The 27714-nt window shown below is 34.4% G+C and overlaps 1 protein-coding gene across 2 annotated transcripts in view; it reads right to left on the bottom strand.

The window, feature by feature from the left end:
* Positions 1 to 8948: 8948 nt before the first annotated feature.
* LOC123709436 (unconventional myosin IC) overlaps positions 8949 to 27714 on the bottom strand; it is a 50136-nt gene continuing 31370 nt past the window's right edge. For both annotated transcript variants that reach the window (XM_045660791.1, XM_045660794.1), the window contains exons 2-20: positions 25216 to 25375; positions 24859 to 24974; positions 22883 to 22953; positions 21227 to 21618; positions 20113 to 20322; positions 19134 to 19396; positions 18668 to 18837; positions 18097 to 18251; positions 17361 to 17501; positions 16251 to 16392; positions 15407 to 15524; positions 14908 to 15021; positions 14253 to 14494; positions 13473 to 13742; positions 12586 to 12713; positions 11917 to 12135; positions 11211 to 11311; positions 10501 to 10603; positions 8949 to 9905 (exon numbers count right to left, since the gene is read on the bottom strand). In XM_045660791.1, coding sequence (XP_045516747.1) covers positions 9888 to 9905; positions 10501 to 10603; positions 11211 to 11311; positions 11917 to 12135; positions 12586 to 12713; positions 13473 to 13742; positions 14253 to 14494; positions 14908 to 15021; positions 15407 to 15524; positions 16251 to 16392; positions 17361 to 17501; positions 18097 to 18251; positions 18668 to 18837; positions 19134 to 19396; positions 20113 to 20322; positions 21227 to 21618; positions 22883 to 22953; positions 24859 to 24974; positions 25216 to 25375 — 3133 coding nt within the window. In that variant the 3' untranslated portion in view covers positions 8949 to 9887. The remainder of the gene's footprint in view (positions 9906 to 10500; positions 10604 to 11210; positions 11312 to 11916; positions 12136 to 12585; positions 12714 to 13472; positions 13743 to 14252; positions 14495 to 14907; positions 15022 to 15406; positions 15525 to 16250; positions 16393 to 17360; positions 17502 to 18096; positions 18252 to 18667; positions 18838 to 19133; positions 19397 to 20112; positions 20323 to 21226; positions 21619 to 22882; positions 22954 to 24858; positions 24975 to 25215; positions 25376 to 27714) is intronic.

Below are 27714 nucleotides of genomic sequence, written 5' to 3'. Positions count from 1 at the left end.
TGGCTATAAACACAATACAATGATTTCTTGTTGTTGTTTTGGTTTTTGTTCCTAAATATAGAACAAAATACATTTTATAGATCATTAATCTCACCACATCTCCCGCGAACTTCATAATTGAAAATTATATTCAATTTTGGACATTTGCCAAAATACATAAATTATTAACGCAAGCATGAACGGTTTATTTAAACTGAGACTTATCAAAAGATTACTAGATGATAAAAAAACAGTACTAGTGTAAACAGCCTTAATAAAAAATGTTCATTTACAAAGAATATGTTACGTTCAGATTGATAGATTATAAAAAAAACCGCACAATTAGCTATATAAAAGTAGGCATGCAAATGTCATATCATAATGTCATAATAATAAGACCAGTTAAGTTGTAATAGTTGTCGCTATAGGCACATTTAAGTATGTAACCAGATTGCTTTGAAAGCATTACACGGCAGTGATCTATAACTTCTGAGAACTTCATAATGTAGCAGCAATATTAATGTGGCGTTTATGTATGGGAAATCCATTCACAGACTCCAACGGGGTAAGGAGCTTCTGGTGTATGGGTGTCAGGGCCCCGACCTAACGAATCCTATCGGTCCAAAGAATGCGCTGCTGAAAGCCTGGTTACAGCGAGGAAGTTTATGTGTTGAGGTCATGCGTCCCCTTGCTATTTCTTATATGTAGAATTTCCTTTATATATGCGCAATTAAGGCAGAGCCTGGTCACCTGCTTGGCTAAAATAAAATAAAAAGATTCAAAATAACAATATGTACTAAACCTGTAAAACATATCCCGATAAAACTGTATTAATAGTGAAACGTTTTCCGTCATATTATTTATTCTAATGATTATCCGCTAGTCAAACACTTCACCCGCATGGTATGTTTATTAAACTGGCACTGATAAGCGCCTCAATCATTAATAGAACTATTAATTTAATTAGAAATAAAAAAAAATCAATGGCGCTACATACTTTGTAGGTCTGGGCCTCAGATTTATGTATCTGTTTCATGATCATTTGTGAATCTAATAGGAATATAGGTGATCAGCCTTCTGTGCCTGACGCAGGCTGTCGACTGTTTGGGTCTAAGGCAAGCTGGTTTCCTCACGATGTCTTCCTTCACCGTTCGAGCAAAAGTTAAATGGGCACATAGAAAGAAAATCCATTGGTGCACAGCTGTGGATCGAACCTACGACCTCAAGCATGAGAGTCGCACGCCGAAGCCGAAGAAAGCCGAAGAAGTTTATTTTATTATTTCCTATATATATTAGGTCTATATCTTGAACAGAAAGTTCAACGCAGGGTTTTTAATTTTACTACCATTGGAGATGGGCAGGTCGCGTAGCTCGTCATATAAATGGCAAAAGGTCAAATACGATTACAAAATTTACTGGCCCAAAATGACAAAGGGCCGACCAAAACAGCGATGGGCCGACGACATGAAGAGGGTTCATGCAGAAATTGGATGTTGATGCCAAAAAATAAGGAATAGCGTGGAAGAGTTGGAAGATATCTTAGCTTTATAAAATAGTATATATATTAGGTCCTTACATATGAAATTGGCGTTTTGTATGGGAGGAACAAAATGTCGAATATTTTTAAATAAAATATATTTAATTAATCAAAGTATGAACCATTGTTTTCTATGCACTTTTGCCTTCTCATATGTAGTTCATTGATCCCTTTACTAAAAAAAACAGTCGGACGGGAATCAATAAAATCTGTGAAGGCGATTTGGTCTGCCCCATCAGAGTTAAATTTTTTCCCTTGCAAGAAGTTGTCCAAATTTCGAAAGAAATGGTAATCTGTTGGAGCAAGGTCCGGGGAGTACGGAGGATGTCTTAGACATTCCAATTGAAGCTCTTCTAATTTGGTAGGCGTCTGTTGTGCAGTGTGTGGTCTAGCGTTGTCGTGGAGTAGCAGTGGCGTAAAGCGATTGACCAGCCTAGGTTGTTTAGCCGCTAGCTTTTCCATCATGGTTTGCAATTGCTGACAAAAGACATCAGCCGTAATAGTCTGGCCAGATTTGAGAAAACTGCAATGAACAATACCGGTCCTAGTCCACCAAACGCTTACAAGTAACTTTTTTGGGGTTAATTTTCGCTTGGGGCAGGATTTGTCTGGCTAGCCAGGATCCAACCACTGCGCTGAGCGCTTCCGATTATCGTAAAGAATCCATTTTTCATCACAGGTAATGATTCAGTTTAAAATACCTTCATTATTGTGCTGGTTCAGTAATGTAACGCAGCAGTCGACGCGCGTTTGCCGGTTTGCTTCAGTCAATTCGTGAGGTACCCACCTTTCAAGCTTTTTAATCTTCCCAATTTGCTTCAAGTTAATTAAAACAGTTTTATCACTAACACCGCAGCCTGCAGCTAACTCGGACGTGGTTTGCGATGGATCCGCTTCCACAATAGCCTTCAACACTTAATTATCAACTTGGGTCTCAGGCCGTCCACGGGGCTTGTTCTGCAGGTCGAAATTTCCAGAACGAAAACGTTGGAACCAAAAACGAACTGTGTTTTTTTTTGCAACATGGCCGCCATACACATCTGTCACCCTTCGAGTCGTTTCCGCAGCACTAGTGCCACGGCGGAACTCGTACTCGTAAATAATGCGATACTTTAAGTTTTCCATTTTGTAAAATGAGTGACGCAAACAGAAAAAAACAAATGAATGACGGTCATCGAAGCACAAATACATGAGTAAATAGCTGTACAAATTTGAATTTGGAATTCCTTACCAAAGAGGAGAACATCGTGATTAAAGTGGCCAGTACGAAATACGCCAATTTCATATGTAAGGACCTAATATTTATTTTCATATGTTAATAAGATGTGAACAAATAAAGGCTTATTATTATTTGAATCATGTTACACGTAACACTTAATAATACGAGCTCCTACAACTCTAGAAGAAGACCTGGCCGCAGACGCACGTCTTGGTTGAAAAACCTTAGATGTCCATATTGTTCATTCTGGAGCATCATAAAGGAGCAAGGTATACATAGTTGCTCCCGTCACACTTTAAATCGATTATTGTTTGGTTTTTGTAATTTTAATTGTTTTGTTAAATATTTGTATTATCTCTTCGTGTATGTCATGTTTGCGTATCTACTTGTCACATTAAATATTGTATATTCTGGTTATTTTACCAAAAATAAAATCATATATTGATTGAACCATCATCTAAAGTGTCATCCAAAATTAAAGTGGGCATGATAATAGCTAACCTTCGAAAGGATTGATAAGAAGATACCTTGGAATGTTTCGTTTGTAACTTTCCCGACTTGAACGATCCATTCTTGATATTAAGATATTATACAAAAAAATCTTTGATTCTTGTTTCAGTTTATTGTTTAATCACAAGTATATAGATTAACGTTGATAGATTTTATTGCAGAAAATATTCCGTTGAAGATATCTGCAATATTCTTTACTGAAAGTATTTATACACATTTTTGACTTTGTTGATAAAATACCTGAAAGTGGACGACTCCGTCCTGCCCCCTTAGAAATGTATTTTCAATAGGCAGGACCAACCGTGTTGCATCGTGCTTCGTTTACAAACACGTTGCGCCTACCAAATACAGTTGTACATCTTACATCTTATGTTCGGGGAGCGGATTTACATTCGTGATATCATTTATCAACACTTCTTGATATAAATATAAAAAGCCCTACCAGAAGGTTTGCTCAGCTCAACAGAAGCAAAATTCTGTAGAAGGCGTATTGTCAGTAATTGTATTCGTACAGCCTATGGGCCCTTTTTTTAATAATTATGTCTTAGCTAAGATATCACGGAAAACTACGATCTAGCCTAGCTTAAAACGAATAAGTAATTTATCTAACCTAATTTATTATATATTAACATAAAAAAATGTCCAACACCACTATTTATAGTCTCTAAAAAATGCAAGATGTTCATGTGTTTTAACACTCACTATTTAGCACTTGATACAAACGTTCACTAAGACTAATTCACGAGTTCAAATGGTTTTGTCCTTTTCAGTCTTCTCACTCATCTTAAAACTTTGGCATGCTGTCTATGCCTCCATTATAGGAGTAATTTGGTTTGTTTACTATTATCCCTATCAAGCAATCTCTTCAGACAGCCCTAGTAAGGAAAAAGAAATACTAAGAAGTGCTAAAACTAATTTTATTCTGCACAGGAATGTGTAGTTAATTAGACTTACTTTTGATGTCAATGTAACCCTAGAAAGGCGTTGCAAGCCTTTCTGGCTCTCTTTGCCTCATCGGCAACTGTACAAAGCCAGGTTTGCCTGGCTCGGCCACGCTTCCACTTTCTTCGCGGGTTCTAACTAGCGCTTGCTTAGAAATATGATTAGGATCCCTTCGGAGTGTGTGGCTTATCCATTTCCATTTGCGTCGCTTGATCTGCTCGCTAATCGGGGTTTTTTGGCAGCACTCCCAAAGTTGCTCGTACCAGAATATGTAGTTTATAAGTTTAATTTAAAACAAACACCGAATTAACCACACCACACAACGCATACATATAAATTACCTTAAAAACGACCATGGCTTTTCTGCTTTGAAATACATTTACTAACAATCTTAAGCGACATTCTAATTGAAAGTATATACGTAAAGCTGTGTTATCTTAAAATTATTGTCAAGTAGCACGACACAGGGAATGATAGTGTGGAAGCTGGTGCACTTACTTTTTTAAATTAACCATTTTTTTTATTAAGTATATTATATTTTTCTTTCCTATGTTATTTTGTTTTTAAGAAACTCGCCGTCTATGTACGCTTTATTAACACAGTATTAACTATATTAATATATCAAATATACATAAGGTATTTTGAATGAGTTATTTATCCTGTTCGAAGGAGACAATGACTTTGACATGAAAACATTCGTGACTCTATGTTTAGGCACCCAATTCGGTTACATATAAGTTTTATTATATGAGCAACCCGTAAATACTATAGAATATCTCATAAATTGGCTGTGACAAAACTGATCTAAGGACATATTTGAAGAAAGGACATAAAAAAATATGCATTTTCGAAGTAATTTTATCTCAAGAATCGAACTGATACTGGTTTGGTCTAGTTGGCATCAGCGACCCTCATTCTTTAGCTCGTAGGTTTGTATTACTAACACTGTGAAGTTCTCTCTCCTACGGTGAAGTAAAACAAAGTGGAGAAAATGAGAACCTTAGACCCAGGGAGTCGATGGCGTGTTTCACATATGGATGATCTTCTTGCTTATTGCAAAAAATTCTGAGATAATGAAGGAAGCTCGTTGGGGGCTGCTCTTTCTTAGGAGGAGGATCTTAAACTGGTCTAACCACTGACTGGCCCAAAGGAAGCAGTGGTTACGGTTGTGAACTTATATCCTTGCAGCTTGCATAACGCTGTTTGCGCGTTTTAGAGATTCATCGCAGCGATTTTAATCTCGGATTGTAGATGTCGCTACAATACAGATACAAACAGATACAGGAACATGAGACTCAGACCTAACAGGCTATAGTGCCACTGATTATAGAATAGTAGTTTCTAGGCAAGATAGTAAGAAGGAAAAAGAAACTTCTTAAAGTCTACACATATATTGAAATTAGCAAATCGTATTCGCGCGCACAGCTTCCGCGTCTGGTAGATAGTTTTGCACTTAAAGTTGCCCACGCTGCGACTGGCTGCAGTCTCTACCCACTGCACCCGTATCGTCACATATAGCGATAAAATCGCTGATGCGGTGGAAAAGAGGAGTGGCATTATTGTTCGCCACAAATGAAACCACAAAATCTCTAAAGCGTAAAGAAAACTAAACTACGTGGGTAACACTGAAAATGTTCAGAACGGGCCAGTTAGAAACATTGCTAATGAAAACTTTTTTGAATTTCAATCTAACCTAATGTAGTATATTGCATTCATTTGTCATTTGTTTTTGTGAATTGGCGGCAAATCGAAAAGTCTTGTTAACGTGAAAATAAACCTAACGCGTGAAAGATTTCACGAATTAACAATAAAAATACCTCATGAGGAAACCAGAATGTAATGAAAAAATCTGGTGAGTTCCCTAGACGCCTATGTTTGTTAATGATAATGAAATGGTGTTATAAAATATTTGTTTGCCAAAGAATGCGTCACGGTAGTAATTAATCACTGCCCGAGCGTCGGCAACATTGATTGTCAATTAAGCGACAAACACGGTGTCCGCTTACATACATATTAACATACCTAAACTAAACTCCTCCTAAACTGAGTGTTTGAGACAGTACAAGTGCAGTTTTGTTTCTATAATACTCAGAAATTTACATATATTTTTTGTTGTCAAGAAGGCTACAACACTTGTGTTTTACGTGAATATTTTTTTAACAAAAAAAATAACAGAGATTAATCTTGTTTTAACCAAGTCGAGGAAAAACCGGGTGGTGTAAGAATACTATACCAAGTTTTATGGTATTAATTAAAAAGTTTATTTTGGTGTGTTGGCCTAGTTGAGATCAAATCATACACCAATGGATTTTTCAATGGATACTTTGTGAAAAAACGCGCTTTAGGGCTCCTATACACGAGGGGCACGAGTGCAGTTGCTCTGCCGACGGCAGCCGTTTTTTTAAATAAAGAATCTCGCTGTTGGCCTTGAGGGCCATTACAGCTGAGCTGAGGCTGTTTTGGCGAGCGTAGTTCGGCCAGAATTGGCGTTTTATCCCGCGGCTATCGCAAGGATGTCTTCTGTGAGACTCGAACCTCGGTTTGGGCCGTCGCGGGGTGGTCAATCGCCTGAAGGGCAGGACGGAAGCTCACTGGAGTGACCGAAGTACGCAGTAAAGGTCCTCGCCTTCCCCGGTGAAGGCGGTTTTTTACCCTAATCTTATTTTGACTATTATTATTGGCCGCGCCGTTTTTAGGCAGCAGTCGTCGACGTTTGCAGTTGTTTGTGTTTGTAGCGTGCCGTGTCCGACTTATGGTCTAAATACTCGCGCACGCTATAAAGGCACATTGCCTTAAAAATTAATTTTACTTTATGAGTATATATATAAGACTAAACCTTGTTTTTATATACTTTATTTAACTATTTTAGAAAAGCACTCTAGCTCGAAGCAAGAACGATATTGTTTAGACATTATCGCTGCTAAAATATACCATAAGAACTGCATTGTAATTAAACTCAAACTGAAAATATCTTTATTAATATAGGTAAACAAGTACATTTATGAACGTCAACAGAAAATATGTTAATTTATTCTAAATTTACATTTACTACCAGTTCGCAAGTCAAGGGCGTAGAGCGGGCAAGAAGAACTGGCAAGAAACTCTCCGCCACTCTTTATAATCGCCAAGTCATACAAATTGTATGAACAGGAGCAAATCAATCCCAAGGATTAGGATCATTTAAGTATTCGTCATATTTATAAAAAGCTTTATTGATTAATTTACGATTAACGAGGGCTTTGAATTTATTTAGTGATAATTCTTTAATTTCTTGGGAGTTTATTGTAAAATCGAATACAATTTCCATATAAGGATTGGTTTATCTTCTGGAACCTGGTTGGTCGAATACTCAAATTAGTTCTATTTCGCGTATTATTAGTATAATCACCATTTGTTTTAAAATCGTTTATATTTTTCTGTACATACAACAAGGCTTCAAGAATATATTGACCAGATAGTGTCATAATACTTCATTCCTTAAACTTATGCCGTAACAACTCCCTCGGAGAGAAACACAACAAATACCCCGAACAGCCCGTCTCTGCAGCACAAATATGGATTGAATCTCTGCAGCAGAACCTCACAGTGGAATACCGTACGACATAACGCTGTGAAATTAGTAAGTAATTTTTGAAGAACAAAAAACATTCCAGTAGTAGGCCAATATATTATATGTGTAGACCATAATATGAAAATAAACAAGACTGGAGCCAAATTTGTTTTTGATAACAACCGTAAAGGATGTTGTAAAAGTGTACTTATCGCTTTACGACGATATAATATTTAACGACTGCTTAAATCATTCCGTATACATTATTGCGCTAAATTATGTTCAAAACAAATTGAGATTTTAACCGTTCATCACAGTGGAGTTTACTATTTTTTTTAATTAATTTTGAAAGTTTTTTTGAAGTGAAACTTCTTTATCGGCGTTGCAAAAAAAAAATACCGTCACATTTTTCGGTTACGCGTCACATTTTTCCGTTACACGTTTTCTTACACCTACCACGGTTGATTCGAAGAGATTCGAAGCCATTAATAACAAAAATATATAATAACGATAACAATGATAGTAATAAATCTATTACAGTAAAGAAAAATAATATTTAAAGAACTTTATTTCTCATTAAAAAATTATATTTTATTTACATGAGAAAAATTATGTATATAGGAGCGAACGAGCGTCCCAATTTCAGTCTAGTAGATTCACTCTGACTTGTATTTTTAATGCCCTTTTGAATTTGTTAAACGCGCTAATATTGCGAATTTTAGATGGCAATTGATTTAATAGTTGCACACCCTCATACCTAATTGACCTCTTCAAATAATTTGTGCGCGGCTTCGGCAAGATAAGAAAACTCACTCGACGAATGTTGCGTGTAGTTGTGTGTTTGATTTTTTTTGTAAGCTACTATGTAGAGAGTTATTTAATATTTTTTTAAATTAAGATACAGGTGCTATAAACATATAGTTGTTTAATCGTCATAATTTTGATTTCTTGGCAAATTTTATTAGCCTGTGTTAAATTGTATCTAAATAGTGCTTTTATTAATTTATTTTGTAGTGTTTGTCAGTAAAGATAATTTAATTTTTTAATAAAAACTGTTCATAGCTGGGATATATTTGATAACTTTTGTTTTGAAGAAGAAAAATTGTGTTGGTTTATTTTTTAAATTTGTATAAGTTTTGACACAAATATATGTAGGTACGAAGTTCACCGGGTGGGTCACGTGTTTGTTATAAATAAAACAAAGCTTTATAGGATAATTTATTAAAAAATGAATTTCAATTAAGGCACTCTATATCATTCCTACTATCACATAAACATACATATGTTTGAAAAACAATACTTTTAGCAATTTGTACAATAGTGGCAGTATATTCACAATATAATAGACACCATTGATTCAGCATTGGATCGTGGCTTAATATATATTACGCAAAGAGATGTAAACTATACTGGAGACCATTGTCGTAACCTTTCCTAGAAGTTATAATCGGTAAACTAATATTATTATTTTTTTACCGGACAAGTATGTTTTGTGTTTAATGAGAATAAATTTCTTTAATTTAAAATTCGTAGAAAAAATCATAGAACGAGCACGTTTTTAACACCTCATAAAAATACCTAATAAAATTAACAGAAATAGAAAATTATACGCTGGCGGAATGATATGACAAATTTTCCTTTTATACTTAAATCTCTTTGCTATTATCTATATACAATGATATATGTATTAAGAATCCATTTCTAGTAGTATACAGTATGGAACTCATTCTAAAAATACCTGGTTAGTTAGTTAAAGTATATATTGTTATTAAATTCTGATTACAAGGAACTTCAATTGGTTTGGAACTGTTGACACTTTTATTTATATTGAATTAAAATATATATTTCAACAATATTTAAGACTAGGTGTATATTGCGCTTATTTGAATTAAACTATTTTTTTTACATTAGAAAATTAAATCTCAAAGAATAAGCAATTATTTTGCGTTAAATCCACATATTTTCTAAAATACCTAAGAAATTTAAATTTATTTAATTTATGTACTTTAACAAATTTAAATGAAATCGCTTCATACGAATGTGTTTATAATAATATATAATATAATTAATATAGCGGTAATGTCTAAACAATAATGCCACTGTTGCTTATAATTAAAATAAATTAAGTGTTTACAATTCATTGCCGATAATTAGGGAGTTGCAGCCACCTGAAAAATAAATATTCTTTTAGTTCTTTAGATCAGCTGGGCAGATTTTAAAGAAAGCATTGTTGAGTGATCATTGTTTTGCTGGTAAATTTTATTTTTGATTAACAATAAGTAAAATTCATAGTATTTCCTATTGTAATATTTATATTAACCTATAAAATATCTTGTATTATATACCGTATATATAGTATTACGTATGATGTGATAAAGTTTAATAAATAAAGTTAAGTATGTTTTACATGAGCGTCCAGCTTTCCTCGGTGCGTTTGAGTCCCGACAATACAATTTCTACTTCGTAATTAATTACGTCAAACAATTATCGTCAAATAATTAATTTAATTTGTTAAAGTCAATAGATTAAAAAAAACCATTATATATATAGTTTATAGTATTATCTTTTGTTAACATATATTATAGGGTCAGTCACCGTGACCACGCACGCTGTAAAGCACGCGAAACGTCGGAAAATTTAAAATTTAAAATTATGTAAATAATTATAAGTTTATAATAATAATATATAGCTTTAATCCGTTTAAAAAGTGTTTTCTTAATATTGTTTTTAGTTGAAATAATTTTTTTAAATAAAAATACTTACAACCAACAAATTTCCGCTTTTAGCCCTTTGTATAGCGGGTTGTGGGCCGTGGGTCACTTCAATGGTTCCGCCTTGTTTGCCATTCACCAGGTCATGGGCAATGCTAGAACACATATGTACCAGTCAAAAAATCAGTCAGTGTCACACAACAAACACGTGTTAGAAATTTATCAAAAACGAAGCGATAAATTTTATGCAAAAAAGGAAATTATACTTATATATATATATAACAGGTAACAGTACAAGGTAGTGTGCATTTTATGGGGTTATAATAAGTTTCGTTAAATGGAGGGAAGAAAAACGTATAGATAATTCATGAATCCTATTTATTAGACAAGTTCAATCAATTTGTAAAGAAAAGAACAAATTCCTTAGAAAGTTCGTATGCATGATGCCGAGTCGAGATTATTGCGGGCCAGGACAACAAAGCGACAAAATAACGTACACTAAGCAGATTTTAGTAATTTTAACAATGTACTTTATTAGTCAATTGTTGTCGATATTATATAGTGGGTGTAAAGCTATGTAGAATGTATCATTGTATAGAAGACAAGCTAAACCAACCAAAGTCAATTGATTTTGACGCTTTAGGGACTTCGTCGTTAAATCGACGGACGTTAAATAGAATTTAAACTATCTATAAAAAACAATTATATATCTTCTGTTATAATTAGTCAGCATATGTTTCGTAAGTTTTGACGAATACTTACGTCCTAGTGTCGACAATTTCTATGATTTCCGGTTTTTTGGTATAATCCGTGACGATTGTCAATGCCTCTATCACGTGCGATACAGATATTATTAGATCACCCTGAAAATAAATGCGGTTAATTAATTGTCAATTCATCAATTTACAAGAGAGCTCCCGGTTAAAGTTACATTTTTCATGAATATATGAAATTATCTATCTATAACACAACATTGTGTACTTAATCAATTTGGATCAATTTTTCACTTAATCTCTTTGAGTTGATGCTAGAAAAAACTGGTACTATGATTACCATAAAGAAATACTCTGAGATGTGTTTAATACTAAAATTTCTATATGAAAATATTTAGCATATATTTTTAAGAAGTTATATTTTAGATTATATCAAAGTGTTATTTAAGTTAAAAAAAACAACGTGAGTAAATTCTATAATTTGACACATTTTTTCTAAAAGAAACTTAATACAGAAATATAATTTAACTAGAAATTATGATAACAGAAACAAACAAATAACAACATCATTTTCAGTTTTTTATCTTTGCATCTTATGAAGAATTCCGTCGATAATAAACGTGAAATTTGAAAAAGTTTATAAGTAGATGAAATGCAATTAATTAAAATAAACATTACGCACTGTTAGGTCGTTCATAATTCACAATCCATAAACAAGAATTGGATTAAAAACTTAAAAAGGCTTTTACGTTTACCTTATCCTTCTTCAGCTCCTGCGGTATCTTAATCAACACCAAGCTATCAGTTTCGTTGGTAACAATGACTCTCAACTTGTCAAGAGGTAATCTGTGCTTCAATTTGTACATCTTCCGACCGGCCGCGTCCAAAACATAGAGCGCCTTGTCGGACGCCAGTAGAGCTCGCTCGCGGGGTTTGTACCCACGCCTGTCATATTTCACTGCTTCACAAGAGTACTGTAATAAACAACAACATTCTACAAAAAGCGTGTATGGGACAAGGACCGATGGACGTGTAAGCCTTGTATTGCGACTTCCGCAGAACAAAAAACCGCTAACCGACAAGGTGGACTGATGACATCGGCAAGTTGATTTGCTCCTAGTGAATGGACTTTGATGGGCGTACTGGAGGAATATGTAGGGGGCCTACGTTTGGATATGAACCAAAAAAAGAGGCTGATGAAGATGATGACACAAGTTATCGACCAATTATTGTGTCTTTAAACTTATAAACACGAACAGTACAGCGAAAATTTTATTGAAAGTGACTCCTGACTCGGATTGGGGATCCGCTCTTGTGTCAGAGAAGTCTCCATTCCATTCCATTATCTTCCCTTTTCTCTATCTTAACATTTAATTTCACAAATTATTTATGTGCATTAATAATTAAAGAACAAGAAATCTTACAATGAGTTGTTCCCCAGTGGGCCAAGAGGGCGATGCCATGAATGTATTTCTTAAGACCCGATGCTCATCTGTAAGACGATCTTCAACAAACCGCTCGGGTATACTGCTGTAGTAACTGTTCTTTTTATCTGGAATGATTATTGTAAGTTTTGTTATTATACGCTAAAAGAAAACATCATGAGGAAACCGGCGAGCCTCACACCTAAAAATACGACGTGTGAGGTATCTGGCACACGTGTTTATGAAACATAAAGTACGAAACAGGTATAAAAATCTGACGCCCAGATCTAGAAAGTTGTAGCAACACTAGTGAAGTTTAATTATTATATTTGATAGAACAATAAAGAATCGGCTACGGCTGGAATCTTTTTATATTATTTTGTATAAGTACAAAAAAAATGTTATAGAAGTGCTTCGTTCTTAATAACATGTGTAAGCGAGTGTTGACATAATTATCGTAATTGAATTCATATACCAATATTATACTAGAAACAGAACTAATCTAAGCGTGCTCCAGAAGATAAACCACTCCGTATATGGAAATTGTATTCGTTTTTACAACAAACTCAAACTGAATAAATTCAAATTTTTTGTTAAACAGAAAATAAAGCTTTTCATAAACTTGACTGTTATTAAAATGACCCTAATCCAACTCAAAAATTTGGCGATTGCACAGAGTTGCTCTAAGCCTGACTTTCGAACTGGTAGTAAATGTAAATTTAGATTCAATTTAACATCTTTTCTGTTGACTTTTATAAGTTTACTTGGTTACCTTTGTGAATAAAGTTATTATGAGTTTAAGTTTGAAGTACTTTAGTAATTATTTATAATGTTTTTTGATTAGTCATATATGTATTTTACTTCGAATGTAGTTCAAAATTGCTTACCTTTGAACATCTTTTCAGCCAACACCTTCAATTCGAACTGTTTCTTCTCAGACGGTGTCAACGCCAGACGGTATTTCCTGGCCAAATGGGCTCTGTGCAGTCTGTGCAATTCCTTGGAGGCTTCCTGGCAGGTGGCAGGACAATGAGGCCAGGAGAGATCTAACACTTGAGTCGGCAGTCTTGTTGCGAGACGTTTCAGCCAGTGCACTTTAGCGATAGCCAGGAAACGGCGGTTCTCAACCGTTTCGGGTCCATTTCGCGTTATAAAACCTAAAATATATTTAATTAATGTGATATTCGTATAAAATTATTTATTTCTTTCTTTAACAAAATAAACCTATTACAGATTACTCCAATGAGTCAACTATTTACATTTTTATCACATACATATAAATACATATATACATTGTATATTTAAGAAATGTCCTTATTCGTTTACAAAAATATAAATATTCTTAATCAAATTACTACTTCTTTTATAGCGTACATAACCTATAAGACTCGGTTATGAATTGGAAGAAATTCAGTAACGACATTTAACATGAGACGTAATTTAGGTCAGGTTAGTTCTGATGACCTAGAGAGAGAAATTTAAATATAGTAACATTGGTATTTGGTTAACATAGCTTTTACACATTGAAAGAAAACAATTTTTTAACCGGATTATAACTATTTACATAATTTTAAATTTATAATAATACAAATAGCTTTAATGCGGTAAAAAAAATGGTTTCTTTTAAATTTAAATTTGTTTTTTCTATTAAAAAAGCTCTGTTTTACCTCTAATAAACGCTCTAATGACATCAGCAGCCTTTCGTCTCCTCTCCCTCAGCTTCTGAGCCAGGAACCGTCTCACCCACTTCTGTATGACAATAGCAGATTTCCTCATCTTGAGGTATTGCTTCCTCTGCCGATAACCTTTCCATCTGCTTTGGATGATGGTCGCTATGTCATTCTTCTTAATTTGGAAAGAATCTTCCGTCTCAAATAGCGTTTTGGGAAATCGTATGAATATTTTCGTACTGTAATGAATTTAAATTCATTAAAGCTAATATATATTTCATTAAAGCTACACTCATAAGCCAACACGTTACACGGTACAAATTATGGCACATTCTTTAAATTTATGCACAGGATTCATTCATTCTTAAGAGGCCGGTAACGCACTAGTGAGGCCAGGCAGTGAGAGTGTCCATGGGTAAATAGATATTATATTATGTTATCACATAACTGAGCGTTTCTTAAGGCCGCACACCACCACTATGTGGAACCAGCTGCTCACTGAAGTATTTTCGAACCAATTCGACTGAGGGTCCTTCAAGAAAATAATGTACCAATTTTTAAGTTTCTATATTATGTAGTTAACAACTAAATGACACTAAAAGTTAACAGAGTACCCAGAGAACAGCTATTTTTGCTATTTAAAAATACTCACTTTCCCATTCTGTACTCTTCTATCTCGTATTGTAGAGCTACAACGAGTTTTTGAACTCCCTCGCGAGCTGGCCCGCGGTAGTTGGGCCATGTATCTTTACTCAAACACTTGTACCTGAAATTGTTGTTTTATTTAAAGTTAAATAATAATTGCAATTAAGAAGAATGTCTATAATCTCAATTGATTAATTTAATACGATTACGTCGAAGAACTGGCTTAAAAATACGACTATCAATCAATTGTTTAGGGAAAAGCCGGCAACGCACCCCCTACAATGGGTGTCCATTGCCTGCATAGACTGCCCTTTTTGATCGTCCTAAAGGGGTCGTTGGCTTATACTTAAAAAAAACCCAGAGTTGGTAGACAAGAAGGGTTGGTGTTTTTTTAAATCTAATCTCTTTGCTATCTATCTACAAAGAGATATCTCTTGGTGAGATCAATGCCGACATACATGTATCGTTTCCCAATCACGCTAATTTCTATATTAACATTTATATACCTTTCTAGGAAGGCTTCGTATGTACGTCTATACGCGAACCCTGCTCTCCGTACGCGAAGATTCTCCATCAGACCGAGGTATTTCACCTGGTGAGATACCAGTTTTTCATCGAATTGCACTGAAATCAATAAATCTATTAGCTATCATACATTATGCTGAAAATATGTTATTTTAGTAATGTAAACGCGAATTTACAATGACACGTAAACTATTAAACAAATATTTTAGTTTTAATGAAAGTATAAGTATTAAATAAAATAAATTAGTGGCGCTACAACCTTTTTAGGTCTTGGCCTCAGATTTCTGTATCTGTTACTGTTCAGTGTAATTGTCATAATTTTAGAATAGATTGTAAAATATACTGTAGAATATGCATTATATGAAGAGGTGTACTTTAAAAAAGAAAGTGCACAAAGTACACATGTCAGAAGTGAAACTTCTTTGTAAATTAATTATTACTAAGATAAAGGCCCCCATAGATGATCACGTATATTATCACTCCATGTATTTGTATATCTATATTCACACTGTTTACACACTATTTACGTGCTAATGATAATATAAATAAATAAAAAATCTGCGTTTACAGCACAAGAAGACGTTATGCGACAGAATTGCCATCTTACGAATACATCAACCAATAGCATGAAATTTTTCTCAGGGTCACTGACAGTATCGCTGTTGGAAATTACAGATTAAGGACCCTGGACAGTCTAATTCTAGTTATGAGAAAGACGTATATCGAATACTAAATATGCTTTAAAGTATTGTCAGTTTGACCTCTGAGAAACTTTACAGAGGCTAGCGTAGGTTAAAACAATTTTAAAGATGGATAGAGACTTACTTGGCGTTTTGAAGTCATTGGGCTTTATACAACGGATGTATGAAGGCTCTTTACTGCTTAAGATTTTGATCAATTCGTTGAGAGAGATCTTAAACTGCGTTATGGCGGTTTCTGGCCTCTTCTTGCTTCGTAGGTTCAAGTCCTGTAAAATTACATAAAATATTTAATTTGTCTTTCCTCTAACTTAGATTTTATTCCCTTTGGAGTAGAGACTCTTGGGCCGTGGGGTTCAAGTGCAGGCGCTAATTAAAGATTTCAGTTGGCGCCTGGTAGATAGTACCGGTGACCTCAGAGCTGGTGCTTTCCTCCCTCAACGAATAAGTATCAATAGTACACAGCCACAGGGACCAAACTTTTTAAATTTTTAGTTAATTTTCTATTAATTAATTTTTAATTATTAATATTATATATGTTAAGAAAAATGTAAATACATTTAATTTGTTTAATTTATTTTTCTTTTCCATTCCAATATTTTTATTTTACCTTAAGACATTGATTGTGTCTTATAATTATGACTTAGTTAAGATACAAACATTCCGATAATTCTCATAATTTATTATAAAAAATCTTTATAGAATAGGCAAAACTGGTCAAAAAAGTGTTTTAGGATACATGAGAATATATATGTTTTTAAAATAACAAACGGAAACGTGACACCGCCGTCCATAGACACATCGCCAGAGTTGGCTGTTAAAAAAATAGTATGTTCTATTCTTGAAGGACTTGAAGTCGAATTGGTTTGGATACTTCGGTGGGCACCTGGTTTCACATAATGCTTAGTTGTGGAATGACGGACATCGAGGTAATTTCTGCCTCGACGTCCGATGATGAAACTCAGCTCCAGGTATTAATAATGAGAACAAGTTCACTGACCACTCTCTGTGGTAAATGCAGTAGAAAGCCAAAAAAAGTCGAGAATTCGCTCTTCGTGGAATTCGGTCTAGTGGAAAGAGCTGCTACTAGGAAGCTCCCACTCATAGGTGAGAACAGTACTTAGTGTGATAAAGATGAGATTTGCGATAGTTCCCATTGTCAGGAAATATTTTTTACAGTAATTAATATAATCAGCAATCTAGTTTTATATAAATAGCAAATTTCACTTTAGTTTACCTTAAAACAGCAGCCAACCGTACTGTTACCGGAAGCGGACATCAGATTCTGCATGTCACGGAACAATAAGTCATTGTTTTTCTCAATAAATGTCTTCACATTGTAGGTCACTTCACCCGCGTAGTGGACCAAGCAGAACTCCTGGAATTAATATAAGAAAAATTAAAACTACAGCAAGAGATGAACGATAAGTACTCCCAGACGTAAATTTTTGACAAACAAAGGTTCTTTTTTTTAAAAGCACAATTGTGGCTAAGTATATCTTAAGATCTTTTATTGAAGGCTCCAAGTTATTCATTTACTTGGAACGGAAAATCCTATTTCCTTTGTCTTGATCTAGCTAACAATCTACCTATAACTCATTAGTTTAGGGTAAAAAAACTACCTTCACTGAGGAAGGCGTGGCCTTTACTACCTACTTCGCTCACTCTAGTGAGCTTCCATACTGGACAGTAATCAAGCCCAAGCCGTGGTCCGAGTCTCGCAAGAGACGCCCTTGCGCTAGTCGCGAGAAAAAGCCCATTAAAGCCGAGCTACGCTCGTTAAAATAGCGCTGAGCTGTCAAGGTCCTTCAGGCCAACAGCGAAATTCCATTGGAAAATAAAAAAGCCGCCGGCCAGTGAGAGGCTAGACTGGTCAAGGATTCTCCTTTTAGGATGGAGGAACCGTACACCTTGCTTCTTCCACAAACATCAGTCAATTCAACACAGTTAATTCAATTGGTAATGCTACTTACATCACGTCCCATGAGTTTCTGTGTCTTAACATCAACCTTCCGATGGGACTTGAAGTGGGCGTGACCGTCCAACTTCTGAGTCAACTTCTCTAAGAAACTTAGATCTGTCGCGTCTCCGGGACGCAGGCATTCGTCGTCCAGTATTGATATTATACCTAAGGAAAAATGAGATTTGGCAAATCAATCTCCAAACTTGTTAATCTAATTCAAGTTCAAGTAACATTTTTGGAAGTTGGCTGTGTACATCGGATGAGCGTTAAGCTTATTCTCTGCCTAAGCAATATTGTTATATACAATAAAAGGTTTATGGAGTTTCACTTGTGTGTCTAAGCACGCATAGTCTCAATAGTTTTAGTTGACCCGGAGGAATACTATTGTTATTAGTTATCCATATTTATAAAAGCTAAGCCTCCTAAAGCTAAAAAAAGTTTTGCACGCCTTCAACTAAAATACTCTTTTGTCCCTTTCTATCAAATTGTGTATACGCTGTTATGAAAAGAGACAGATGGCAAATGTATTTTTTTGTATTAATTTAATAGCATTTTTTGAATATTTGCACTTGTACACATACCTCGATGGCGTGCTTCAATAAGATCGCAAATGACGATGTTGTTGAAGTACTCGACTGGCTCCCACTTGATGCCCTCACGGAGGTACTCCTCCTGCTCCTGCTTGAGGGTGAGCTCGATGAACAGCTGCTGCAGCTTCTCGTTGCAGAAGTTAATGCAGAACTGCTCGAAACTATAATTGGGATAATTTTCATGCTGGATTTTAACATTACCATAATTTTATTTGATTGTGATAACTGACGTAAAAACTAAAAGTCCTCGTTTACTAGGAACTCGTTTAAAAGGACTGTTGTACTAGGCCTTTAATTCATTATTTCAATTTGATTGTTCGAAATATTAAGGACTAGCCAGGAAAACACACAAATGGAAAATATCATTTGGTAAGGCAATATTACGACGAGTCAGTTTATCCGTTCTGTTTCTTGTACCTTTATAAAAATGCAATATATTTACTTGCATGATATTTACCTATTTTTCGGGAATATCTCAAAGCCGTAGATATCCAATATTCCCATGACGGAGGCCCTAGAGTCCCTCTCCTTCGGGGCGAGTGATGAATTGAGTCTTGAGACCAGCCAACTGAAGTGCTTCTCATATATCGCTTTGGCTAAGGCGTCCCTTGCATATTGTGCTTGTTCGAGATCTAGAGGAGTGTTGACGACATCGCCTCTTGCGTCTATTGTTCTACTCGTTAGGGCCTCGCGAAGTTTTTGAACATTGACTTTGAGGAGCTAAAAAGTGTTAAGTAATATCAATGGTGATTGAAATGAACAATCCGTTAATTAATAAACCAATGGATTTTTAGTTATAATTAAAATTACAGTGACAAAAAGAAAATACCGATTATGAATCAGTTTTTGAAGTGAACTTTCTTCGTTGTAAAAAAAATTACCGTCACATTATTTCGTTACGAGTCACATGTTTCCGTTACACGCCATATTTTTACTGTCCCTACCACGGCTGATTCCAAGCCATTAACAACAAAAATATATAATAACCATAACAATGATTGTAATAATTATGTTACAATTTATGAAATTCTGTAATATTCTTAGTAGTAATGAGGTAAATTGAACAAAAAAATATTATTTGTGTTCATGTCTATGATAATAAAAGCCTTTTGTTAAAATTAATCTAATTTAACTTTTTTTAACCAATTTCTGTAAAGTTGCATATAGTAGATCATTTTTCGAAAAATAAGGTCATAAAGAAGTTTCAGTTACGTGTGTACACTAGTACACGTGCATATTTTTTTAGGAAACTGACGTTGTCGGATGGTTTCATGGCTAGAAATGAATGAAGATCTTTTCAGACGTTTCAAGGTATCAGTTCTTGTTAGTTGCGATAAAAATCTTAAAATGGGTATTTATTTTCCTAACAATTAGAACAACCATTTATACTGGTACTCATATTCTTATGATGGATACTTTCAAACAAGTCTACTTACGTCAGCAACATTAGCACTATTATTGTCGTGATGAAGTATCTCAGCATATCCTTTTTCATTCTGGACGAACTTCACATTACCAAGATGGAGTACACTCGCCACGATCTCGAATATCTCTTTCTGTTCAGCCTCTGAGATTTCTATCACCTTCATGGCTTCTAATACTGAACGAAATTGTTCAGCATCGTTTAGCTTCTGACTAGCTGAGGTCTGGAAATAAATAACATTTTTTAACAAACCTACATAAAATTATATTAAATCCATAACTAACTGACGTTTAAATGAAATTTGAATCTAAGTGTTCGAAATACAATTTCGATTCAATAATTTTTTGATGAGGGTGATTTATTAGTTCAGTCATTGTTGAGATTTACTCGGGTTACGTTAGACACATTTTTATTTTGATATATACTTTTTATTAAATATAATTGATAATAGTTACGTCCACTATTTAGATTTTTACTACTATTTGTTTAGTGCGTCTTTGAGAACTATCGTGAGGCAAGGTATTAGCATCAGTCTAACCTCTCTTTGTTCCTAAACTAATAGAATGTCTCCAAATCCTTACGGCTGAGCATATTAAGTGTGCCTTTCTTCCTAGTAAGAAGATATTATAACGAGGTATGTACTCAGGCCTTATTATTCTAGTATAAGATTGTGTATCGACGGCCACCGAACCGTTCTTTGTGGTAGTTCTTTGAAGAAGACTGATATATGAAAGAGGAGAGTCACCTCTCCATGGCCCGGAGCGTAAGCGAGATAGGTTATCAAGATTAAAATATATAAAATATGTTAACCAATATTTGACAAAAAGTTTTCATCAAGCGTTTAACCTACTAGACAATACGTCACTATGTGTAATGCTCCCTCTCGTGCCTCAAAGCCATATGTTTCACGTGTAAGCAAATAATCTTATGTATCAAGAAGTAGGAAAACTAACAGCAAATATGACGTCATTTAACACGTACAAAGAGGATTATAGAATCGAGATACATTTCCTTCAATATCACTTCAGTACGAGGATTGTTTTTTAAATGAGAAATTAAACTAGGTTCCCAATAAATCATACGAAAAGTAAACAAATGAATACATCCCATACAAATCTTCTACTCACATTTTCAGCAGTATATTTGTACGTCTCCGGCATTCCTTGCAGCTTCAAATGCTGGAGCAGCGCTTGATCAGCACCAGCCAATAGCTGGTAGAAAATGTGGAAGTTCCTCTCTCCAGGCATCTGACTGACAACCCTGGACTTTTCCAGGAGATAGTTCAATATGTGACCACCTTCGGGAGCACCTTCGTAGTTGAATTGTATATCCATGTATTTGCCAAATCTGCTGGAATTGTCGTTCCTATGCGTTTTAGCATTACCAAAGGCTTCGAGAAGGGGATTACTCTGAAGCAGTTTATCTTTGACAGTCTCCACATTGTGAAGATGGTTGGTCCGTGCTGCTATGTACTCTAGAACTTTCTTTGAGGCCTCTGTTTTGCCTGAACCAGATTCACCTGTAAATTTCAGCAAAAGAAAATCTATTATTATAAGCCGTAGAAGATTCAAAAAACCTAAAGAATAGATGGGCCGGTCACATTGCCCGCGTTTGTTATAACAGATGTGTCAAATATACCCTTACTTGGAATGGGCCCAGTTGAAATAAAAACGAGAGAACGACCACCAGATACCTGGTAGGTGAAGTAAAAAAGATATTGGAGAAAGGTTGGAAGAATTACGACAGAGGTAGTGTACTGATGTTATAAATAATAACATAAACTTAAGGTAATCCTTACAGAACTCGAATACTGGCTATTTATATTTCTTTATTTTATTTAGCCCAGGCGTGTTGCCCAGGTTCTCTGCAGAAATTACTTAATTACTTCCATTTATTATTATTATTTTACCATAAGGTTTTTTCCAAGTATTGTACAAACATATAAATAAATTTAATTAAATAATATTTCCTTAAAAGACAATACTAGGCTGTATCAAACAGCGCAGTCCGTACGAAACTCGTTTCTAGGTCATTTCTTATACAATTTTTTCCTGCTTTTTCAAAAAATACATAATAATAAAGCCCGTTTATTTCCAATCTTTAACATTGGAAATCTTAAATATACAGTTTAGATTTGTTATATTCCTTTTTTTTCTTGTTACTCGGTAACTTCCTTCAGTATCATTAATCCACGGGTAACGGCCTCCTCCAGATTTCCAAATACATATGATAGGTATTATAAATGTTTACAATTTTCTTAGCCAGTACATAGTAATAATAAAAATATTTAAGTTTGGTCCCAGTGTACCTGTCAACATTTCCTCGCTTTATATAATAAATATTTTATTAAATCTTATTATTTATAGATTTATACATAAGGAAAATTATGTGATTTATTTATGATGGTCATTCACAGAAAGGTATCAAACTATCAGCGCGCGTTCTTTTTATTGATAACCATTATCTGTTAATTGCACTTATAAAATAATGGATAGATAAGAAATAGGGTTAGTATAATAACATCCAAGTGATTTTAACGCAATATATAAGAATTTATATATTTCATCTAGAAGCAGCCTCTCGTGTTAGTATAGTACGTGTTTGTCCTAGTTAAAGGCTTCATATGGCTAGCTTCTTGTTTAATACTTTGGAAATATAGCCTAATTTCTTAAGTAAAATGTAGCATTCTAACAGTAAAGGAAAGTTAGAAATCGGTCCAATATTACTTAAAACATTATTTACTAATAAACACATCTATATTTTTGGTATAAAAGATAATTTACCTGAGATCAGTATGCATTGTTCTCTGTGCTCGTAGACTAGGGACCGGTAGGCGTTGTCTGCTATGGCGAATCTGCAATTGTTATTTAATATATTAAATAAAAAAGTTGCCTGACTCCTGTTAAATGCAATAATACATATGACATGGTACATACAGTACGCACGCAAAACAAACTACTGTGTTGTGGAAGCCAGTTTTTTTACACATTAGCAAAGAAATACAAAGAAGTACGTAAGTAAATTTCAGTCAGGAGGAAAGTCAGGATGCTCCTAATGTTAATTGATGCCCATGGATACTCTCAACGCCAGAGGGCTCGCAAGTCGTTGCCAGGTACAATACTGTAATAATAATAATCTTGTAACCAAATCTTACAAAAAAAACCCCATAACTTTTGCGTAGGGTTATAATAATTTATTATATATGTAGGTAAATAACATAAGTAACAAACAATAGGATAACTTTATCAAGATAACGTTTATCGATATTGATCGGTGATAGCTCGATTTTATGTGGTTCAAGGGTGAAGCCGTACCCGCTACAATGATAGATTGCTAACGCTAAAACTGATTAATATATACTTGGTTCCTTAAATATATTAATCATTTCCGTTTTGTATCTTAGCTAGGTAAAAAAACTCTGAAGTCCTGTGTTAGAATCACAGCTGTGCAATGGACTTTTCTTAAGTAAGTAAACCAGCATGTTTAAGGCAATTAAGACTTGACTTATCAAGACCAAAGGAACCAATGGGTTTTTAGCGAAACTCATTAACGCCTAAAAATTGTTTTATATTTAATAACACGAAATAAACGTCCTAAAATCCTTTAAGGAAAGAGCTTTTTTTGTTAAGTGATACCGCCCATGGACACTCTTAATGCCAGAAGGCTTGCGTTGCCGGCGTTTTAAGAATAGGTATGCTCTCTTCTTGAAGGACCCTAAGTCGAATTGGTTTGGAGATATTTCAGTGGGCAGCTGACTCCACTACCTTCTGGCTATGTGTCCATACTGATAAACATCAGGTGAGCCTTCTGCCCGTTTGCCCCCTGTTTTAACAGTATATAAAACATAAGCTGATTCTAATTATGTCCTAGACTGGTCCAATGTATGGTGGGAACCACTAAATTTGTCAAAATTTTAATTAGATTGTCAAATTGCGTAATACGCATAACTAATGAGTTCCTTGCATACTTGTTCGTACTTTGCAAAGACTAAAATTTTAGTATGTACCCTATATGATATGATGATGCAAAATCTATATATAAACCTACATCATAATTTACGTAAGCTCATAGAAATTAATAATAAATATACGCAGTGCAAAACTCTGTATGGATCTTGTATATCATTATTAGTTTATTTTTTTGTGACCCTCATGTGCCTGACACCACTCCTTAGCATGTTTTAATATAAGTTTCATACACGTTTGGTAGTTTGACATGTACACGCATTTCTGTACGTAAATAATAAAATAAATAATGTGTCTACTTCTGAAATGAAAAATTAATAAGAATAGAAATAAGCATGTGAGAGGGCACAACATTGCTGTGATTAATCAAGGTCCTTATTGTAACACAATCATTAAAGTGTAAAGTATAAACATAAGAGATCTTCGTCAAGAAGATTTTAAGGCTGAAAAATACCAGTTCGTGTCGATAATTTTTCATATAAATTTAGTTCTCGACTTTCTACATACACTACTGTTAAGGCATCTTGACCAATCTACTAGAGGAATGCCATAAAGATTTTACTTTGACTAAATGTTATAGGTAAACAATAATTAAAATCGTAATTTTCTTCTCCTTTAAGTTCCTGTATTTAAAGATCATCAACTTCTTTATATTATTTGATTTTACTTATAATACGGCGAAAGTTTCATTCAATAAAATTACACCTTATCGACATCAATCGCCTGTCTATGATCGTTGACAGCTTGACATATTGCGGCCACAGACATATATCTATGTGAGATAATCTACTTACACGTGCGGTGGCGCCTCGAAAAATGCTTTCTTGTAGTATAGTTTCGTTTTCTCTTCTGTGTAGATTGGCAGATTTTTGTAGGGGTTCACAGATATTAGGACATTCCCAATATAGGTCTGAAAATTAATTAATAAATTAACTTTATTCGTAATGTTGAAAGAATCGTTGTTGTAACAGTCCTAGTCCTATGGACACTCTTAATGCTAGAGTGCATTGCTGGCAGTCTAAGAATTGGTACGATCTTGTCTTTAATGACCATATATCGAATTCGTTCGTAAATACTTTAGTGGCAGTTAAATTATGAAGTGCAAATGTGACAGATGTTGCACAATACAAAAGTTTGAATAAAGAACTTACATAGATAATATTCTCGTTGAACCGTTTCCGAAGATTGTCTATGAAGGCAGCTTCGGAGCGGAAGTCCTCGAGCAACACGAAGTCTTGCACCCCGACACGCTCGCGATGCTGTAGCGCGTGCTCCATTACGCCACCAGCCACAGATAATGGCCGTTGGAGCCTATAAAAAAAACATCTTCATGAATATTGTTGGAAATATTGTTAATTATAATAATAATATTATTATTATTATAAAAACACATAAACACGTTAAACATAGTAATACATATAAAAACTGTTTGAGCATATAAGCGACCTCTTTCAGTCAACCCAATAGAGAACTACAGAAGTGCTATCTCAACTTTAATCTACAAACCAATAATCATGTATAAACTACATAGAACTTATAGGTAAAAGTTAGTAAATACAACATATTTTTACTATTTATGAATCATCACTGCTTTAGGTAAAATCTATGCCATCAAACACATAACTTGTGACAAACCAAAAGTCTCGCAGCCGTAACAAGTTGTGAGATCCACGTAATACCAAGTCGGTTCATTTATTTAATCCCTACTTAAGGGACTTTCTGGCTTAATTTATTACGTAATTAGTTAGGTTACTAACAACATCTTATATGGACCATATCAATATTACAAATGTTTTATCTAGAAAACAGGATCGGAATTGCAAATATTTTTCCTTGATTTTTGCACTAATTGTATTATAAATTTGAAGGTCTATGTCTGCTAGAAGTGTCTTAATTTTGATGATCGGTCAGTCAATGAGTGAGTGGGTGACAAAATAAAGAAACTTTGACTAATTATAATTGAATGAAATCTCAAATATACCGTGTTCATAAAATGCCAGATTAGCAACTGAAAAGACAGTCTTTTAATTTTTTACAAAATTTAATGATTCAAATTCATATAGGTAACATAATGTACACATACGAACGCCAAAAAAAGAAATGTATATGATTTTTTTTTTGGTTAACACAACGTTTGTAAGGTGCAACCATTCCACCATGTTCCACGTGACATCTTAGGTAATTAATAATAATAAAATAAATTTAAAACAAAGATTTGTCCTCTATCAGCAGGAGGCATGGTGACATAGGAGCACGCTCTTACATTCTCGTGGGAACAACACGCAAATACGTAGTCGAAATACTAACATCACCGCATACACGAATTCAAGTACACAAGTAGCACCCGTTCACGAGTATGACGCATGGCCAGCCATCGGCCCCCTCGCCATATTATAGGGAAAGAGACAACCCGACGCATAGACGCCGCTACAAGCAAAAGTGTGGTACGTCCAGTTTTTTGATCGACTTGGCGGGAGTACTACCGAGACTCCAGGTTCTATGGAATAAATTTGCGAAGTGGTGAAATAGTTGCTCACCCCATCTATAAGAATTGGCGGATTATCCTCTGACGATTTAACGTAGCCTACACAACGTATCACAGCCACAGACCACACTAAAAGTTGACAACTTGCAATTAATCACCACAGATTATGCTGTCGACGAAAAACCCTACCGCCTACGTACTGTGTATCACTTTTTAATAAAATAATGACATCATGTCAGAAAATATATGTTTAATAACTCACCGGCACTTCTCGATTCGAGACAAAAGCAGTTCACAACCACTGTATCCCATTTTACTGTAATTACAAACGACCCTACTAAAAACAACTATCAACTGAGAAAAATAAAGTCATTAATATAATGTTCCTGGGAAGTGCAAATATTGTTAGGGTCGCAAAAATTAGGTTGGTTAAGGAAAAAATATAGTTACTTTTTATTAATAATATGTTTGTTTTTTTACATATACATGCATATTAATTATTGAAGTTTATAAGATAATGCTATATCTACAGAATGTAAAATGTGAAAGTCTTTTCAAAAATATATGACAATTATGGTAAACACAAATGATACAAAAAATAAACCTTGAGGCTTGTTTTGGGTATATTATTGTGAAATTCATTATTTTTGAAGTTGTGTTGTTTTTCATGAATTCTGGTCTCAAAAATATGAAAGTATTTACTACATTAAAACAAAATAGAAATATACAAAAGGAAATATTTAAAAAGCATATATCTCATCGACTTAGTTGTTAAACATGGACAAAATTAAATTAAAAATCACATTGTATTTTTGTTTTAGATACTGTTAGTATACTAATATATATATACTATGCTATACTACAAGGCCAATCATTAGTTATTGAAGCATAATTATTATTTATTGTATATAATCTACTGACATCCCTATTAGCGGATATTCGGTATCACTAACTAACCCTTTCCTGAGTTGCCGTAGATAACGGGCGATATGATGCGAGTTATAATTAGCACGTAATCATTGTCATATATATAAGGCTAAGTCTCTTTTATATAAACTCTTGCATTCCTTTTAAAACAAATATATTGTGAACGCAAGCGTACTTCTTTATTTTATTCTTTTCTTTCTAGTACTTTGTGCTTAGCTTTTGGGTTCTATATTTAATA

Source organism: Pieris brassicae, chromosome 5 (genome assembly GCF_905147105.1).
Source record: "Pieris brassicae chromosome 5, ilPieBrab1.1, whole genome shotgun sequence".
NCBI classification, from domain to species: Eukaryota; Metazoa; Arthropoda; class Insecta; order Lepidoptera; family Pieridae; genus Pieris; species Pieris brassicae.
Note: the sequence above shows the minus strand (reverse complement) of the source record. Positions and strands in the feature narration are given on the sequence as shown.